This window comes from Neoarius graeffei, chromosome 18 (assembly GCF_027579695.1).
Source record: "Neoarius graeffei isolate fNeoGra1 chromosome 18, fNeoGra1.pri, whole genome shotgun sequence".
In the NCBI taxonomy this organism is placed as follows: Eukaryota; Metazoa; Chordata; class Actinopteri; order Siluriformes; family Ariidae; genus Neoarius; species Neoarius graeffei.
Window position 1 is genome coordinate 53,667,060 of NC_083586.1, and position 20,882 is coordinate 53,687,941.

The following is a 20,882-nucleotide window of genomic DNA, read 5'->3' on the forward strand; positions in this document are numbered from 1 at the left end:
GCTTTGGCTTTATGTTTTGGGTCATTGTCCATCTGTATTATGAAACGCCGACCAATCAGTTTGGCTGGATTTGGCTGCATTTGAGCACACAGTATGTCTCTGAATACCTCAGAATTCATCCGGCTGCTTCTGTCCTGTGTCACATCATCAATAAACATTAGTGACCCAATGCCACTGGCAGCCATGCATGCCCAAGCCATCACACTGCCTCCACCGTGTTTTACAGATGATGTGGTATGCTTTGGATCATGAGCTGTACCACGCCTTCGCCATACTTTTTTCTTTCCATCATTCTGGTAGAGGTTGATCTTGGTTTCATCTGTCCAAAGAATGTTCTTCCAAAACTGTGCTGGCTTTTTTAGATGTTTTTTAACAAAGTCCAATCTTATTCTTGAGGCTTATGAGTGGCTTGCACCGTGCAGTGAACCCTCTGTATTTATTTTCATGCAGTCTTCTCTTTATGGTAGATTTGGATATTGATACGCCTACCTCCTGGAGAGTGTTGTTCACTTGGTTGGCTGTTGTGAAGGGGTTTCTCTTCACCATGGAAATTATTCTGCGATCATCCACGACTGTTGTCTTCTGTGGGCATCCAGGTCTTTTTGCATTGATGAGTTCACCAGTGCTTTCTTTCTTTCTCAGGATGTACCACACTGTAGATTTTGCCACTCCTAATATTGTAGCAATTTCTCAGATGTTTTTTTTCTGTTTTCGCAGCTTAAAAATGACTTGTTTCACCTGCATGGAGAGCTCCTTTGACCGCATGTTTTCTTCACAGCAAAATCTTCCAAATGCAAGCACCACACCTCAAATCAACTCCAGGCCTTTTATCTGCTTAATTGAGAATGACATAACGAAGGAATTTCCCACACCTGCCCATGAAATAGCCTTTGAATCAATTGTCCAATTACTTTTGGTCCCTTTAAAAACAGGGTGGCACATGTTAAGGAGCTGAAACGCCTAAACCCTTCATCCAATTTTAATGTGGATACCCTCGAATGAAAGCTGAAAGTCTGGACTTTATGTCCATGTCCATTATATAACTATAACTTGAATATGTTTCAGTAAACAGGTAAAAAAAGAAAATTTGTGTCAGTGTCCAAATATATATGGACCTAACTGTACATTTGGACTAATCCAAGAATCAGAATCAGTACATGCAGCAGGATTAGGGGGAAAAAAATCAACAGGCAGGCAAGACACTCTAATAACTAATCTTTGCGAAACTGTTAGCTGTCGTTGTTTCTAAGCATCAAGAATCAGTACATTATTCCATTATTCGTCTTCTTCTTCTTCCTACTGCCTTAAAATCCGTTCATGCCAAAGTAAGTGCACTAATTCTTATTCAACATACACTATAATAATTCTGATTAACCTCTTTGAAAGTGCTGGTGAAAATCCTAGAAAGGCTGCACGATCCCTGAGAGTAATTTCAGAACACGTGAATAATTCAGACTCTAGTTTTCTGCTCTGTTTAAATCCCTTGGAAATTAATTCACTGCAAAGTCTCACTAAGCCATTTGTTTATTTAGAAGTCTGAGCATTTGTTCTCAGTCCCATGGACCCCTAGTTGACGATCCATGTTTTGTTTTTCGCCCTTGTCTTCCTAGAGTTCTAGTAATCTGGGAAGAGTTGTGCTTTACTGTTTGTATTTTCAGTCTGTGATTTTGCCTTTGTGAACAGAACTTAAACCTGGCGTGGATTTAAAGCTCCCCATCCAAAATAAATTAATAAATAAAAAGTTGGGCGGCACGGTGGTGTAGTGGTTAGCGCTGTCGCCTCACAGCAAGAAGGTCCGGGTTCAAGCTCCGTGGCCGACGAGGGCCTTTCTGTGTGGAGTTTGCATGTTCTCCCCGTGTCCACGTGGGTTTCCTCCAGGTACTCCGGTTTCTCCCACAGTCCAAAGACATGCAGGTTAGGTTAACTGGTGACTCTAAATTGACCGTAGGTGTGAATGGTTGTCTGTGTCTATGTGTCAGCCCTGTGATGACCTGGCGACTTGTCCAGGGTGTACCCTGCCTTTCACCCGTAGTCAGCTGGGATAGGCTCCAGCTTGCCTGCGACCCTGTAGAACAGGATAAAGCGGCTAGAGATAATGAGATGAGATGAGATGGGAATAAAAAGTTTTAGTATTGCAGGTACTGAGATATGCCTGCCGTTTTTTATTGAATTAATAAGGTTTAAAAAAATAAACAAAAAAATCGTTATGTGGGATTGAGCTGAAGGGTTTATGGTATAAATTCATATTTAATAATAGGTCCTATAGCTTATGTTTTTTCACTCGTGACATGAATGCAGTGAAAAGTAAGCTGGGCGAGTCCTGTTGGATTTTAACAGGGCGCGGGAACTTCATGCATCGATATAATAGCATATTGTATACCCGGACTGCACTGTAGACTACATGTAAAGGGTGTCTGCCATACTTTTACGTTTATGGTATCATTAAGACACATGTTTACAACCCAGAATGATAAGACGCTGCAGCAGGCTTACTGTGTACACACACTGTCTGGCTACTGCTCGTATTCATTAATAGGGTATCCCTGTACTCACTATACCCTGTGTATGTACACGGGACACGTGCCGTTTTGGGTTGAGCCTCACTTTGATTTTGCCGACAGCGGTTGGATAGGTCTATGAGAGATGTTGATTTTTGCAATCTGCTTGAAATCCCATGAGTCTTGGGAACTAAGACTTATTATAGGACTTGTTCACATGCAATTCACACAATCATTGGAAAGTTATCTCAGTCTATTAGACTCAGGAGCTCAGATTGCAGTTACTGACTTTGCATTATAGACACGCAACTCTCGCAGTCTTTGTTTATAGTTATCTCGTTATTAAGCTCTGTCATAAGTGGCCACTGATATTCCCGCAGTTTCCCTGGGTATATTCACTGTCTTATATGTACACTGAATGTCCTGAGCAGGAGCTCATATTGCAGTTGCTAAAACAGTAATAATTTATTGATATAAGGTGTTTTGTGGTCAGTGTACTACACTGTAGTGTGTCATGTGGTAATGCATTATATGACAATGCAACTTTCATAAATATTACCGTATGTCAGTTGTAATTATGTTCTATGCATATACCTGCAACTCTGACAATATCATTTTCAGTGACTGATAAAATGGTTTTGAAAGTTCCTAGTTTTAAGACATTTTTGATATGGTAATTTTCTTTAAGAGATTTAATTTACAACATGTCTCTGACAGCTCAAAATGCATCTCCGGCATACCTGTCAACTTTGAGGTTTGAAAAAAATGGATATTTCCCAGATTTTTAACTCAAAATAAGGGAAAATTTCGGAAAGTCATACCCTTCACCAAAAGTGGGTGTGTAGTTGAATGGGGGGCAATTTTCTATCTAGTATTTGTGATTTCCTGTACTCTGGTGCATGTTGGTGATAGCCAAGACCCAAACTCAATATGCTTATGGTTTATAGAGTGCATTTGTGAATAAACTATACATTTATTTTTATTTGCTTTCAGTGGTACCAGTTATTTCCCAAATTAAGGGCTAAAATACGTATCTTATGTTAAAATAAGAAAGGTCATTATATAACCAGTCAATAAATTCAATTCCATTGCAATTTATTATGGTTTTACCATAATCCTGGCCTCGGAACACTAGATAGATAGATAGATAGATAGATAGATAGATAGATAGATAGATAGATAGAGTAATATAAAATATTAAACCAAGAGTGATTTAAAATGGGTAAGTTTCAGATAGAAAATAAAATAGAAAATGAGTGGATAAAACAGTTCAATTAGTTTACACTAGGCTATTTATGAGGTCTTAGCCAGGACATACTTAATGTAAACATGTGTAGCTTACCTTTGATTATTTGGGAGGCTTTCGTTTTCCCCAGGGAAAATTTATTTGCGATGGAAGAGTCTGGGAACATTCTAGCCATGCACTTGTTGAAATCATCAAAGAAAGAGAGGCTAATGTTTTTCTTAGCTATTAGCATCGCCATCTTCACCTCAGACCTAATCAGTGTTGCCAGATACTGCTGACGTTTTCCAGCCCAAAATATGTTCAAAACCCGCCAAAATGCACTTGAAACCGCCCAACTTGGGTGGGAAACCGCCCAATCTGGCAACACTGGACCTAATCACTTGCTCAGCCTCGCCTCCGGACGTAGTTCTGTAATTACTGATGCCTGAGAGGGCGGGGACTTGAATTCATGGCCCGACTTCCTGCTGTAAACTCCTGTCAGAGGCGCGTCATGAATTCTGGACCTACCGACTTTTTTATATTGTGAAAATACGGGACTTTTATATAATGTGAAAATACGGGATATTTTTGGGAAAATAAAAAAACGGGAAGACAGCGGGAAATAAGTCAAAATAAGGGATTTCCCGGGAAAAACGGGAGGGTTGACAGGTATGATCTCTGGGCATTTAAAAACTGCAGAGCTTCTGGGGGCTCCTGACACCACCCATTTTCCTGGATCCGCCCCTGTAAACCTGCATTTGAATCCAGTGTAACTTGCTGGTTGACACCTTCTTCACCCTCCTGTTTTCTGATATAGTTATATAAACTAGAAAGAGACTGTGACTAAAGTCACAGTAATTTGTGCTAGCTATTACAAACCGGGACGTCTGGTCACCGTACCCTATAGATCCGGAATGGTAAGAGATAGAGAATGATGCTTAACAAGAAAAAGTTGTGCCCTGCCGCCCTGAACAAAATAAAAAAAAAAAACCTGATTAAAAAAATCATGAAAATTGAGAGTTATAAGTGATTGAATAAAATCCTGTTTTTCATGGATCATTCCGGTTCAGTGATCCAGATCAGCACTAAAAGTCATAGCAATGTACTTCAGCCCAGACAGGGTGGCCGCGGGTCCTTAAAAAGTCTTAAAAAGTCTTAAATTTACTTTTCCTAAAATAAGGCCATTAAAAAGTCTTAAATTGTCTTAAATTTCAAACCCTGTGGTCTTAAATTTTCAATCTTAAATTTATGGAGATTTTACTCAGTCATATCGTTAAAATGTGGTACACTTTGGATGGGGAAAAAAGTTTAATCATTTTTGATGCTCACAATTATACCGCGCAGGCTCCGAATCCACCGGTTGCTAGACACACGCATGCTTGACAACCACTCAGTGCCTGATCTGTTGTGTAAGTCCTATCGTGTGAGAGAGATTGCAGCCCCGCCCCTCTCTGCTCCCTGAGTGGAGCCCCTCCCCTCTCTGCTCCCTGAGTGGAGCTCGTCGCCGTGGTAACGGTGCAGGTGCAGGGAAGAGACACAATATGACAAGCAAAGAGCGCTTTTTCTCTTCGAGTTCCCTCTCCTCGAACAACGCTGATTTACACGAAAACAAAAGGAGATATTCACAAAATTCTTGCACATTGAGTGCTACAAGGCTCCCATGAACACATTGATGTAAGTTTTTTGTCCCTAGTGTAAAAAATGAGGACAATAGAGCAAGTTAAAAACAAGTGACTTTTCTGATTTTGCAGTCAAAGCGCTCCCACATTTATAATGGGAGTCAATGAGGCAGTGCGCCTGTCCTCTCCTCACTTTCAGGCTTCTCATTCAAAAACTGTAAATCCTATCGCTCAGGTAGACACATTGTGTGAATCAAGACAAGTGTGACTACAACTTTTGAGAAAATTGTGTGTAGAGTGAAAATTGTGGCTGAAAACACAGTTTAAATGAGAAAGTTAGAGCTTTTTTTTTCAAGCGGCCTACACTCTAAATTCCTGAGCCCCGCTGGTGTGTAACGCAATAGACACCCATTATAAAGTCTGAATTTCTCCAGATTTGCTCATGGTGTTTGATCTGTGACTGATCAAAAAGTATAGAGCCTAGCAAAAAAGTTGAATGCCAGATCCACACAGGAGAAGTTTGTCTCGGTTTTAAAGTTTGAATCATGTCTCTAGGTGAAAGCATTCCAGAGCAGCGGATGTTTGAAAAACATTGAAAATGTGCGATTTTTTCAATTAATTCCATAGAAAATGAATGGGAAATTTTGTGTGATTTTTTTCGCGACTACGTCGCGAAAAAAATCATAGAATGCTGAACAAAGTAATAGCATAGCGAGTCCGATCGAGCCGCACGTTTTGATGTATTGTTTGTCTGTGTGCGATGTACGGTTATTGGGTTATTCGAAATCGAAATTTGTACAGAAGATGAAAAACGGAAGAACAAGAGTTTGCTGTGCTTTGCTCCCTATATGAGAGTCAATAGTTTGCAATGCATAGCACTGCATCACTAATAATAAACTCCTGTGCACGCAGTTCCCAGGATTAAATGTATTTTCCACAGACCATTTATTTATTCACTTTACTCAAATACAAAGTAAAATGGCAGTAAATCTTCTTTCTTTTCTTGCGTATTGCATCATGAGGCGTTCCTGGCTTGTAAATCTCTTATTTTCGGTGCATGACACATTCACGCAGCTGAGCATGCTATGAATTAACAATGACAATGGTCTGCAGTGGGGCTACACAATTAAACACTCAGTGAACATTTCTCCATTTGTGTATGAAAATACACTCCAACCACTCAGTTTGGTTTCATTTACAACCAACGGTGTCTTTTGATGCCAGCACATAATTGAACGAGAGAAGACTGGTTTACCGGAGACAAAATAAGCGTTATCTCTGCATCTGTTCCCTCTGATGTCGCCTCCGACGGCCCCGACACACTACTGCCTCCGCCGAGTGCGCGCACACACACACCGCATGTCGGGGCCGCGGATGAGTTACTCTCCCCTGATCAACGAAGTCGGCGGGGAATTTGTGGTTATTATCGGTACAAACAGGGCGAATCACAACTTAAATGAGTGCGGTTCAGTTTGCCATTATTGTCAGTCCGTTAGATAAACATTTAATTTTATTAAAATCGAAAATTAATATTTAGAGCCTGTGGGCTACAAAAATAATAGTCATTAAAGTAGCCGGCTGGACTTAATTGTGTTGTCGGCTGTATGGCCGGCAGCCGGCGCTTGTGGAAAGCCCTGGTCGAATCAGCTCTGCACATGCGCCGTGCGGCACAAAAAAATGGCAGCCACCATGAAGGAAGGAGATCCGGAGTTTTCAAACATTTGCTTAAGTGTGAAATCGCAAAATGGTATTCTAGCGAACAACAAAATAGTAAAGATTCAGAAAAACAAATCATTCAGTGATCATTTTAATAGTGTAATTTCATCCGAACTAGGCCTAACGGTCGATTTAGAACTACAAAAAGTCCGTGTGTCGGACATTTTAAGTACCTTTGTAAAAGTTTTGCAAATGTTGCAGTCAGCATTTAAAATGCTAACTTAGTTTTTGTACAAGTTTCAGTTGATTAAACCGTCATATTTTATTAAATGTGTCTGCTTTTGTAATAAAAAAGTACTGAAAGAAAAAGCAAACAGCATTGCGATTTTCTTATCCATCCATTAAAAAAAAAAAAATCCCTCCCTCCCGACTGAATTTTTTTGCTCACCCGGTGGACAGGAAACGGATTTTTTTTTAAGGATGGCCTTGGATTCAAACATTGTGACTGCATTCTGATTGTCACATAGTTACAAGTTTATCCTATCCTCCTTATATTGTGTTCTGAGTGTGTGAATGCCTGTCAAGGAAAATAAATGAAGTACTTCTACTAGAATAGTGTTTTCTGGTGAATGTTGACAAGAACAATAGGTTACATTAAATTTATATAGTTTTTTTTTTCAAAAGAGTACATTTTTGCGTGACTTTAGATTTGGTCTTAATTTTTTTTGGAACATGGTCTTAAAAAGTCTTAAATTTAACTTGGACAAACCTGTAGACACCCTGCCAGAGGTATTCTATATGTGAAATTTGGTGATGATTGGTTGAAAACTGAGGGAGACATAGTGTCCTAAAAACATAATAATAATCTCATCTCATCTCATTATCTGTAGCCGCTTTATCCTGTTCTACAGGGTCGCAGGCAAGCTGGAGCCTATCCCAGCTGACTACGGGCGAAAGGCGGGGTACACCCTGGACAAGTCGCCAGGTCATCACAGGGCTGACACATAGACACAGACAACCATTCACACCTACGGTCAATTTAGAGTCACCAGTTAACCTAACCTGCATGTCTTTGGACTGTGGGGGAAACCGGAGCACCCGGAGGAAACCCACGCGGACACGGGGAGAACATGCAAACTCCACACAGAAAGGCCCTCGCCGGCCACGGGGCTCAAACCCGGACCTTCTTGTTGTGAGGCGACAGCGCTAACCACTACACCACCGTGCCGCCCCATAATAATAATATTAATAATAATAAACAAAGTAGAAAGATCCTGAGTGCGAGTAGCAATTTACGCCAGCTCTGCTAGTGCAAATTAAAAACAGGCCCTGTATTAAAAGGTAGAATTGATGATCTTGCTGATGGTTAGAGAAGCAGCCTTGAGTCCAAAGGGTTGCCAGTTTGATTCCTGGGACCAGCAGGAAAAATGTGAAGGGAGTTATGTGAATGAACAGCACTTTCCCTCCCTCTGTCATACTTGCCAACCCTCCCGATTTCGGCGGGAGGCTCCCGATTTTAGCCTCCGTCTCCTGCCTCCCGATCATATTTGTTAAAAACTGGATAATCTCCTGGTTTGGGGAAATCCCTACCGCCAAATTAAAAATACTCCTGATTATGTCCAATCAGAATCATATGAGAAACACTGCTGACGCCAACTGATTTTTAACCAGTCAACGAACAGAACGACAGTCACTTCTGTAATGTAGGATTCACCCAGGCTGTCCGACATTTTTTACAAGCAGTCATTCATCATGGCCACTAAACCCAATACCAAACGGCAAAAATATGAAGGCAAATACCAGGTTGCATGGGAGAATGAATTTCCATGGATAAGCAAATGTTCGACCAGCCAGTTACACATTTTAAAGTAAAGATACCTTAAATCAGAATATAATGGACATTTGAGTGTGAAATTAAACTGGTCTTCCATACCGTTTCAGAAACAAACTGTACAACTTCTAAAGTGTTTAGTGAAATTTTACATGACCGAGAATTTGTTTGGTGAGTGTATTTGAATAGTGTGGTCGTGTCTTAGTGCTATTTTGAATTTATGTTTGAAAGTTTTAAGTGAATTATCTGGAAAGTGATTGATTTTGATCGAGTTTTGAGGTTTTAAGTGAAAGATTACTATGAGTGTATTTTGGTAGGACTAAAATTTTGCATTCGAGTGAATTTCTCTGTGGAGTATATTTTGATAGTATGGTCGTATTTATAGTGCCATTTTTACATTTTGTTTGAAAACTTTCAGTCACAGTTTGCAAATGAGCAAATTCCTTTGCTGCATTCCGATAGGATTTCTAGTGCTTTTTAAACATTCTCTTGGATGCATTTTAGTAATACTAAGACAGTGCAGTATTTATTTAATTGAGTTGTTATTCATCTCATCATCTCTAGCTGTTTTATCCTGTTCTACAGGGTCGCAGGCAAGCTGGAGCCTATCCCAGCTGACTACGGGCGAAAGGCAGGGTACACCCTGGACAAGTCGCCAGGTCATCACAGGGCTGACACATAGACACAGACAACCATTCACACTCACATTCACACCTACGCTCAATTTAGAGTCACCAGTTAACCTAACCTGCATGTCTTTGGACTGTGGGGGAAACCGGAGCACCCGGAGGAAACCCACGTGGACACGGGGAGAACATGCAAACTCCGCACAGGAAGGCCCTCGTCGGCCACGGGGCTTGAACCCGGACCTTCTTGCTGTGAGGCGACAGCGCTAACCACTACACCACCGTGCCACCCCTATTTACTGTGACTATTTTAAGAAATGATAAACATTCTTCTAAAGCATCACTTGTGTTATTTTCTGTGGGTCTCTGTATGTAGACAATATTCAGGCATGAGATTTTTCAGCTCAAAATCTGATTTCAGACTTTCCTTTCATTGTTATTCTATTAAAATTCAAGACAAGAGTATTATTTCAGATTTTTCACTCTGAGCTCTCTCATGCCTGATACATGAATCCCATAACCTAGAGTAATTGATAGAACAATATCAACAATTCAAAAACGCTTTAATTGTATAAATTTCAAATGGTTTGCAATTAATTGGGATCCACTGTTTTTATCATTTCAACCGCGCATCATACCCTCGTCCAATTGAAAATGTCGTTCACGCACTTTTCTCCCCCATGAGAATTTTGAAAAGTTGGCAAGTATCCTTGAGTAAGGCATCCAACCCCCAACTGCTCCCTGGGCACTGTAGCATAGCTGCCCACTGCCCTGGATATGTGTGTGTGTGTGTGTGTGTGTGTGTGTTCACTCCCGCAGATGGGTTAAATGCAGAGGAGGAATTTCACTGTGCTTGAGTGTACATATAAGAAATAAAGGCTTCTTCTCTTCTCTTAGATTGTCAGCCATCCGAAATGACAGAACCCACGTATTGTAATCTGATGTAATGTATAAGGCAAGGCAAGTTTATTTCTATAGCGCATTTCCTACACAGTGGCAGTTCAATGTGCTTTACAGAGGTAAAAGCAAAACAGTAAACAATAGAAAATAAAATTACATAAAATAAAGGGGGCGGCACGGTGGTGTAGTGGTTAGCGCTGCTGCCTCACAGCAAGAAGGTCCGGGTTCGAGCCCCGTGGCCGGCGAGGGCCTTTCTGTGTGGAGTTTGCATGTTCTCCCCGTGTCCGCGTGGGTTTCCTCCGGGTGCTCCGGTTTCCCCCACAGTCCAAAGACATGCAGGTTAGGTTAACTGGTGACTCTAAATTGACCGTAGGTGTGAGTGTGAATGGTTGTCTATGTGTCAGCCCTGTGATGACCTGGCGACTTGTCCAGGGTGTACCCCGCCTTTCGCCCGTAGTCAGCTGGGATAGGCTCCAGCTTGCCTGCGACCCTGTAGAACAGGATAAAGCGGCTACAGATAATGAGATGAGATGAGGCTCAGGTGGATAAGGCACCATACCATAAATCTGGGGACCTGGGTTCGATTCCGGCCCGTGGTCATTTCCCAATCCCTCCCTGTCTCTCTCTCCTGCTCATTTCCTGTCTCTACACTGTCCTATCCAATAAAGGTGAAAAAATCTTTAAAAAGAAAAAAAGCTGCACTGAGGTCCAGTAACACCAGGACCGATGTTTTGCCTGCATCAGTATTAAGACGTATGTCATTTATAACTTTAATCAGCGCTGTTTCAGTGCTATGATTGGCACGAAATCCTGACTGAAAGTTATCAAAACATCTGTGTGATATCAAGAAGGCAGTTCATTGATTGAAGACAATTTTTTCAAGGATTTTCCCAATGAATGGTAGATTTGATATTGGCCTGTAGTTGTTCAATACTGAAGCATCTAAATTATTCTTTTTAAGTAGGGGCTTTACAACGGCTTTTTTCAGGGCCGCAGGAAAAATGCCAGTCTCTAGGGATCGATGTATTTATGATCTGAAGCACATCTGTAATTATAAGGTGAAGAACAGACTTAAAAAAGTTGGTGGGCAGACTGTCCAATTCAGATGTTGAGGAACTGAGATTTTGTACAGTTTTTTCAAGAGTCTCATAATCAATCAAACAAAATTCTGACATTGTGTTGAAATTGTCTGTCTGGGTATAAAAAAAGGGTATAAAACCCTTTTTGCTTATACAGTAGTTGCCATTTTGTTATGTATAATTTTGGTGCTTGAGGCACTCTGTGAAATCCGGTAACGCACCGAGGTCATGCTCTAAAGCAGTTAATGAACATGAACAAATAATTGAATAAAAATCTCAGATCAATAGATCAAGCAAACACACACCAATGACGCTTAACAGCTCGCATCGTTCACTGAATACGTGTTAGAATAAATTGCAAACTTTCTTCAGGATGTGTTCAAGGATATGATCTTTATTCTCATGCTTTTCATCAACGTGCTCGGGGAAAGCAGGATACCGGGGGAATTACATCAGATGACATGAATTTTTTTTTAACACAATACTATTGGATTTTTTTCAGTAACTTTAAAATAATACAATAGTAAATCATCACTGAGCCTGTACAGTCTTTATCTAACACTTTATGAAGGTTAGTGTGGGAGTGGATGATGGTGAATCAGTTGACTTCACATATGTCATGCGTTCAGCTTTCTTCCAAATGGGGCAGTGTGCATTAGACAGAATGACTCAGTGCATGCAGTCAGGCTGAAACAGCTTTTCGTGAAAGATACTACACATTTTGTAGTGGGAAATATGAGTCAGTGTGTTTCTTTATTTAACTTTATTGCAATAATGTCCAAAAACCAGAAAGTCATAATGATCTTTATTGATCATAGACAGACTCCCAGAAGGGTCCTCAAAAATAAGTAAATTAAACTATAAAAGTGGCACAATATACAAGTAAAATATGAAAAACACATAAATTGGTCGAGTGGTTTACATCAACCCATGAAATAAAGCATAATGGTGAATAAAAGTAAAGAACACAAGTCCGACTGATCAAGTCAGTGGATTAGAGAGCAGTGAAAAAAAAAAAAATTCTACAACTAAAGTACAGTAAGCTAAAAAGGATTAACTTAGATTTCAAGGATTAATAAAAAAAAAACTCCACTAAAAATAATTTTATATAAAAAGTTAATTTTTTTTTAAGAGAGAGAGGCTATTTTGACAAAACCTACTAGAGCAGCGACTACAATTATCGACAGTCCGTAATGAGACACCTTTTCAGATTTACCAATAAAGAAAAATTATTTTACAAAAAGGTGAGTTTCAGTTACAACAGTTATTATTGGTTAATCAATCAACCCGAAGACCTGCCTCACCCTTTGATCTTGTCATCTGATGACGCAGCTCGTTACCCGTGATGGAATTTTTTTTTTAAGCACGATCAGCAATTTGATGAAAACCCGGACGTTATCGTCGCAGGTAAGCATGGTGGAAAGATCACGGACATGTTTTTACTGGTCAAATTCACCGATATTTCATGATCTCCTTGTCGAAACCTACTTTGTTTCTTACTCTCATTTGACAGTCGCCATTTTGTATCTAAACGCGCGTTTGAGAAAAGTCACGTGAGGTGTCGATAATAGTGATCACTTTCACCGGCGTCCGCCGTTATCGACACCCTGTGGAGTTAAGGGACATTTACAACTGTTATGGATCGATCTTTGTGTAACATTGTTGAAGTCGATGAAGTACTTTAAAAAAAAATAATAAATAAGTGCGCTGTGATTTATTATAAATTTTTATTTTCTGATTCATAACAGAATGGAATCTCATCTCATTATCTGTAGCCGCTTTATCCTTCTACAGGGTCGCAGGCAAGCTGGAGCCTATCCCAGCTGACTACGGGCGAAAGGCGGGGTACACCCTGGACAAGTCGCCAGGTCATCACAGGGCTGACACATAGACACAGACAACCATTCACACTCACATTCACACCTACGGTCAATTTAGAGTCACCAGTTAACCTAACCTGCATGTCTTTGGACTGTGGGGGAAACCGGAGCACCCGGAGGAAACCCACACGGACACGGGGAGAACATGCAAACTCCACACAGAAAGGCCCTCGCCGGCCACGGGGCTCGAACCTGGACCTTCTTGCTGTGAGGCGACAGCGCTAACCACTACACCACCGTGCCGCCCCAGAATGGAATGTTTATAGAGTATTTAGAAGCCTATTGCAATAAATAGAATTAGAGCAGAATGAAATTCCTAGCATATAAAAAAAAAAAAAATTTACATGAAATATTCAGATTTTTCTATTCCATTCAGAAGATATTTTTTTTGCAGTTTGTTGTAATTATCTACCACATATTACAATATCAGTAGACATTTTATATTTTGGTTCGAGGAATGCCATGCAACCTTTGACCTGGATTTTCATGCGGTTACAATCTCAATTCCCTGTTGACATTTATTGGTAAACGACAAAACGAGAAATTAATACAAACAAATGAATGATTAACAAAATGTGATCTATGAAAATACTTAGAAAGTGGGTAGAAAGTGGAACAAAGATTTTCTGACACAGGTTAAACATTATCAGTTCATTTGTTTACAAACATTAGAATTACTTCCTCATTTACGTAAACACCAACATTGATTATATTTATATAAAAAGATATTTTCTACTAAATAAGTCTATGTAAAACATTTTAAACAACAACGGCTTTGTTAACTTAATACGACATACCTTATATAATCTGGATGTTGATAATTGTGGAACGGTGTCGATAACTGGACAAATGTGTCAATTGGGGAATGGAGTCACATGATCTGATACGCTAAGTAATCAGCAATCAACTCATTTTTTCTCCAGTGGAAGTTTGAGTAATTAGTCATGCAAAGTTTATGTACTGAAAGTCTTTTCTACTTTTGCAATGGCAAAAAGATCGTTAAAAAGTGTCGATAATTGTAGCCGCCACTCTAGAAAACTACTTTGCATTATAGTTGTGATAAGCCTTACTGAAATTAATTTCAAACTTATGAACGCATAGCTGGTTTAAACTCTTGGAAATGAAAGTATCTCAATGTTCAGCACATCTGTGAGAGGCTTCCACTTAAAGCTAGACGGCCTTTCGATTTCATAAAATCTGTGAAATTTAGTTCCCTTTGAAATGTGGTCATTGTGACAGATGTTTATTTCTGTAATATCTCACAAAATACCAGGTAATTCTGTGGCTGGGAAGTTATTTAATTTGAGGGGATTAAAGCAAATAATGTGCATGAAATCTCTTGCTTCGTGCAGTCACGCAGACAGAGGAAGTCCGCGTACACATGCGCAGGTTTGCCTTCTTTTCCTCCTTTTTTCTTCAGCTGGCATCCACAGTGATGCATTACTGCCACCTACAGGTTTACCTTTGACTGTGCACTGAATGTTCCATCATTCTGTCGCTAAACGAACAACTGATCACACCGAGGTACTCACGGACCACTGATATTTATTAGTTTGGTCCTGCATTTCCTTTCCTTCACAACAGAACGTCTTTTCTTCTCACTTTCCGTTACTGTACTTGGTCTTTCATGTTTCATTCACGCACGTCCTCCATTTTTCTCTCCGGTTTCAAATTTGTATCCCACAATTGCCTTGCGTGAACAGGGAAAGCCCACCACGTGATGCATGACGTAGTATCTTGAATTGGGCCATGGTGAAGCAGGGGGAAAAAAAAAAAAAGTTAAGGGCCATGTGGCCCTAAATTCATTAATTATTCTATTTAATAAAAAAACTAATAAAATTGGAAGTCTGCGATTCGAATTCAGTAGCTTTCAGCCCACTAAACAAAAATAACTAGGTGTCAGAAGATTCTTATGACCTACACTTGAAAAATCTGAAAGGCGGTCAACCTTTAAGCTTGTTTAAGGCCTCCGTTCCTGATGAAAGAAAAGGTAAATCTAAAATTATTCATGCTGCTTTATTGTGGAGAGCTTAAAGTTGTGCCATAAGAGCAGAATTCCCCCTAATGCCCCATATGATAGCTGCATCATCCAAAATAGGCGGCACGGTGGTGTAGGGGTTAGCACGGTCGCCTCACAGCAAGAAGGCTCTGGGTTCGAACCCAGCAGCCAGCGAGGGCCTTTCTGTGTGGAGTTTGCATGTTCTGCCCAGTTAACATGGGGCGGCCTTGGGCTGAAGTACCTTTGAGCAAGGTACTAACCCCTGACTGCTCCCTGGGCGCTCTAGTGTGGCTGCCCACTACTCTGGGTGCACGCATGTGTTCACTGCTTCAGATGGGTTAAATACAGAGGATGAATTTCACTGTGCTTGAAGTGCACACGTGACAAATTCTTATAACTGTTAAAAAAAAAAATAATATCCGGGCCTCAAGGGGTAAACAAGCTTTGATTCACCTGAGAAGACCCAGCTTCTTATTTACCTTGGCACTTGTGTAACCTATATGATCTTCTCACCTCAAGATAGTATCGAGAACCCCTAAATAACTGCAGTTACAGCTTCTAGAACCTTGTTGCCAACAGAAATACTGTAGAACCCACTTTACTTAAGTGTTGGCTACTCCTTATTAGAATGAACTTTAAGCTGATTGTTTTTGGCTTGAGTCTAATCCATTCGTTATCTGTAGCCGCTTATCCTGTTCTACAGGGTTGCAGGCAAGCTGGAGCCTGTCCCAGCTGACTATGGGCGAAAGGCGGGGTTCACCCTGGACAGGTCACCAGGTTATCGCAGGGCTGACATATAGAGACAACCATTCACATACACATTCAAACCTACGGTCAATTTAGAGCTACCAGTTAACCTAACCTGCATGTCTTTGGACTGTGGGGGAAACCGGAGCACCCGGAGGAAACCCACACCGACACGGGGAGGACCCAGGACCTGCTATCCACTACACCACCGTGCCAAGAACAAACTCTAGATAAATCAGAATTTAACATCAATTCAATATCATGCAGAGACTTCGATGACCTAAAACTGTCATTCTCCAGAGACAGTAAGTCAGTTTGGACAGCATGAACATTAAAACGGAGAAAATATTTCATGCTGTTTAATAAGCCAGTTATTGGTCACCAAAAAAAAAAAAAAAATTGCCAGCAGTGAAAGAACCATTAAGATCCTTTAAAGATGTGTGTCTGCTACTTATTGCAAAATAATGCTTCTCTAGAGTTGATTTACATTTTCTTTCTCCCCATGAATGCCAGTTGTTTGGAAAAGCCACCAGGAGTCTGTATTAAAGCATCTTCTAAACATTCGTACTTTATTTCTCTTCCTCAGATTGCGCCAGTATAAATTCATCCTAAACCATGGATCCAGTAAACTGCTCCTCAACGGATACTGGGATCAGTGGCAGTAAAATCGCCCTCTGCCTGATGCTTTCCATCCTTGCTGTGGCCGCCACAGTCATCAATTCCCTGGTGATAACAGCCATTCTGGTCACTCGCAAGCTCCATCAGCCAGCTAATTATTTGATTTGCTCGTTGGCCGTCACTGATCTCCTGGTGGCTGCACTGGTAATGCCAATCAGCATCGTCTACATAGTGGAAGATACATGGGTGCTGGGGCCAGCCATGTGCCACCTGTGGCTAGGTGTGGACGTTACTTGCTGCACCTGCTCAATCCTGCACCTGGCCGCCATCGCCCACGACCGCTACCGTGCCATCACAGATGCTGTAGCATACTCACAAAAACGCACATCTCGGAGAGCAGCTGTGACCATAGTAGTGGTCTGGCTGCTTTCTGTACTTGTCTCGCTCCCCCCTTTGATATGGAGGAAGATGCCTACACAAAACAAACAACAAATCACAGAGTGCATTATGGAGCACGACTATGTCGCATTTACAGTCTACTCAACCTTGGGTGCCTTTTACATCCCGCTCATCCTCATACTGGTGCTCTACTACAAGATCTACCAGGCGGCACAGACACTGCGCAACCGGCGAGACAACAGCCGGCTAGTGAAACAGACAGTCAAGAGCGTCACCATGAGTTCAGACAGGGATGCTCCACAACTCAGTCCAGACACACACAGCCCCACCGAGAAGTCTTTTTCAGAGCCGTCAACAGATGGAGAGCGCGTCAGGACCACTCCCTCTATGAGTAGGGCGTTCAAGAGCCGAAGGAATCCTGCTGCCAGGGAGAGGCGAGCAGCCTTCACTCTTGGCCTCATTCTCGGGGCCTTTGTGATCTGCTGGCTGCCTTTCTTTCTCAAAGAGGTCATTGTGAACATATGCCACTCTTGCAATACCTCACCTCTGGTTGCAAACTTCCTTACCTGGTTGGGCTATCTGAATTCCCTCATCAACCCACTTATATACACCATCTTCAACGAGGACTTTAAAAAAGCCTTTCAGAAGCTCATCCCCCTGTGTTGTACCCAGTACAGGTAAACTCCGCAATTTTGTCTGTCAAAGGATGCTTTGGAGAAATGAGATCCCATTACAGCAGGAAGTGTTTATAAAGGCTAATGGAGACTGTTGAGGAGAAGACATGGAAAAACATACCAGTAGATGGACTGCTTTTTAATTCAAAGCAGCACAAGTCTTTCAAGGCACTTTGACCAAAAGACAGTTGCAGCTTCAACAGTACACCAATGGCTAAAGTTAATGACTTCCACAAGTATTGAGTAGACTTGCTCATTTTTGAGAACACTTTCCTTTGGAGCTTTTTATAAAAAAAAAAAAAAAAAAAAAAAAAAAAAGATTAAGTCTCAATTTCAGCCTCAACTCCTATCCCCTCTCACCAAGCAGGTTTATGAATTTGACATGGTTATGACTTGACATTCTGCCTCCAGCTGTTCATTTTCCAAAAGGTATTTGGAACATACAGGCAGGCTCACATTCAAACATATTGGGAATGAATGTTACATGTACATGGCATTTCCAATTTTTTCCTTTGTAAGTCAAGGAAGAAAAAAAAAGTGTCAGTAGTATCAGTTTACCATTTCTGCCAGACTCTCCAAATGTCTAATGCAAACTACAACTCATTTTTCATTCTGCAGCTTGTATGTGTATTTATATTAAAAACCACCCCCTGTACATTGCTTACCATTTCTTTTTGGTTTTGTAAAGAGCAGGGCAGAGGTTATCTGCTGTTGTATTCCAAATCCCTTTATTTTGCATTATTAGTTTCCCCTTTTCAATATCATTTGAGGAAATGACTCAAAAAGCAATATACCAGGACCCTGTCTGCATCAGGATGCAGAGTTTCACCCACTTAAAGGGTAGGTGGTGCTTCAGGACATCTGAACACAACACCACCATCTACTGGATAAAATGAGTCATTCATGGCCATGACTCCATGGAACAAGAGGTTTTATTTGCAGAAATTTAAAAAAAAAAAAAAAAAAAAAACACTAAATTAAAATAAAGATCAGATCAGAGAGGAGCATGAACTCAAACATAAGCTGAACGTGCTCCACTGCTTTGAGAAGCTGGTTTATAGTGGCCCACTTGCTTTCTGATACTCCTGGGCCAAGAGGTGCACAGAAGCCCTCCACCGATCACCATGAGCAGAGCAGCCCCCCAACAGATAAAGATGGATGCCCCCAGCTCCCTCTTTTGTGACTGCACCACCAATGGATTGTGGAAGTTAGCGATCATGGAATTTGCCATCCAACTGGGCGGTACAAGACTCAGAATACCTGCAATGAGAAAGAAAACCCCAGCTGCTGTAGCTGCCCTGACCTTGGCAGTTCTTTGGATCAAACAATTTGTACACTCGCCCCCAGCTACACTAGCAAGTATGGCCACCAGTGCGACCATCAAAGCAATGATGAGAATAGCCCGAGAGGCCTTAAGGTCTGAAGACAGAGCCAGCATGGAGTCATAAACCTTGCACTGCATTTGACCAGTGCTCTGCACCACACAGGTCATCCACAAACCCTCCCAGACAACTTGCGCAGTCACGATGTTGCTGCCAATGAAAGCAGTTACACGCCATAGTGGGAGACCACAGGCCAGGATGGTTCCCAACCAGCCCAGAACCCCCAGTGGGATACCAAGCATCTGTAGCCCTGCAGACATGGCCCCTTTTGGGCAAAGATGGATTCAACCTGGAACAGAAGGGCACACGAGAATGATGTGAATAAGTTAATGTCAAACTAGGCGTTCCTTACAAATGGAAACATGAGCCAAGGGCTATTGCACCAGGCCACTAGATATTGCACTTCAGAAGGATTAGACAGGTCAGATTTAGATACAAAACATAATGGGAAGGATTGGTGAGCTTCTGCCAAATGACTTGGGCTGTATTAAATGTTTGCACTTTCTTGATCATGACTTGGATTTTTTTTTTTTGGGGGGGAAATCCTAGCTCAATTCCTCAGCTGTACCAGCATTCAACAAATAAAAGCTTGTTTTTAAATGGCTTCTTTGCATGAAGGATATTGAATTGGATATTGCTCATATACCATGAGTAGAGAAAAAAAAAAGGCGGCACATATTACTGAACCAACCAAGTATGAAAAAAAACTGTACTCAAAACACCAACAAATTAAACAATATGGAATAAAAGGTATTTGATGGCAAGAATGTCCACTGTCTTCAAGAATCCACATTTTTCACAGATTGCTGCGGTCATTTCACCAGTTTACATTCCAAGCAGAAGTGACCAGACATTTTTTGTACAACTCAATTTGGGGGGGAGGAGGAAAAAAAAAAAAAAACCCTCTCAAACTCCAGTGAATGTAAATATAATATAGTTATTCTGCTCAATCTCTTCATACATGGCTTATAACCAACTCAGCACGACACATTGCCAGCTACCAGCTCACATACAACTCAATTTTATGGAATAATTGTTAAGTATACCACTTTAAGAACACTCAACACAGGCCCTAGAATATATAATCAGATCAAGCTTGTCAGGTTAGCTTTGCAATAGAGAATGCTTATTAAACTTGAAAGATATACAGCACCTTGTCATACGATTAGTTAAAAAAAAAGCGCCTCAATTTCTATACATTTTATACCAGGAAGCAACAGCTACAAACTTCAGAAGAAATTAAAATTTGAGAAAACTTTATAATCCATTGTTTCCAAGCTCTGCTCCAATTCCAATAACTTGAACACTTGGATTTTGTTGAGTTGGTCTGATTTTTCATATCAAGAAGTAGTGAGTAAACATGCAGAAGAGATACAAAGTCAGATTGAGGAGGGGGGGGGGGATAGATTACACTTTCTTCAAAGCAAATTTCCTTTAAAAAAAAAAAAAAGTGTGACAAGTTTGGTACTTTAAGACAACATGGGAAAAACCAAACTTGAGAAAGTTTGGATCTTCCAGTCATGCTTGCTGAACATTTTATATTTAAAAAGAAAAAAAAAAATCATTTTTATGAAACTAACAACTCACCTGAAAGCTTGGACACGTTTGAAACGCAAATAAAATCAGATAAAAAGCCTTATGCTACCAAAAAAAAAACCCTCTCTTGTTCTTCAAAGTAATTAATAAACTCACACTCCAATGATAAACAAGAACCACCATACACAACCACTACACCCTGCTATCACCGCC

At 40.8% G+C, this 20,882-nt stretch overlaps 2 protein-coding genes across 2 annotated transcripts in view; one reads left to right on the forward strand and one right to left on the reverse strand.

Annotated features, from left to right (window-relative positions):
- Positions 1 to 19,737, forward strand: part of htr1fb (5-hydroxytryptamine (serotonin) receptor 1Fb) — a 116,363-nt gene extending 96,626 nt beyond the window's left edge. Inside the window, exon 2 of the mRNA XM_060899003.1 lies at positions 16,647 to 19,737. Coding sequence (XP_060754986.1) covers positions 16,676 to 17,758 — 1,083 coding nt within the window. The 5' untranslated portion in view covers positions 16,647 to 16,675 and the 3' untranslated portion in view covers positions 17,759 to 19,737. The remainder of the gene's footprint in view (positions 1 to 16,646) is intronic.
- On the reverse strand, positions 18,764 to 19,462 carry cldng (claudin g). Its single transcript, XM_060899004.1, has one exon. The coding sequence runs from the start codon at positions 19,391 to 19,393 to the stop codon at positions 18,764 to 18,766; it is 630 nt and encodes a 209-aa protein (XP_060754987.1). The 5' UTR covers positions 19,394 to 19,462.
- Positions 19,738 to 20,882: the final 1,145 nt, after the last annotated feature.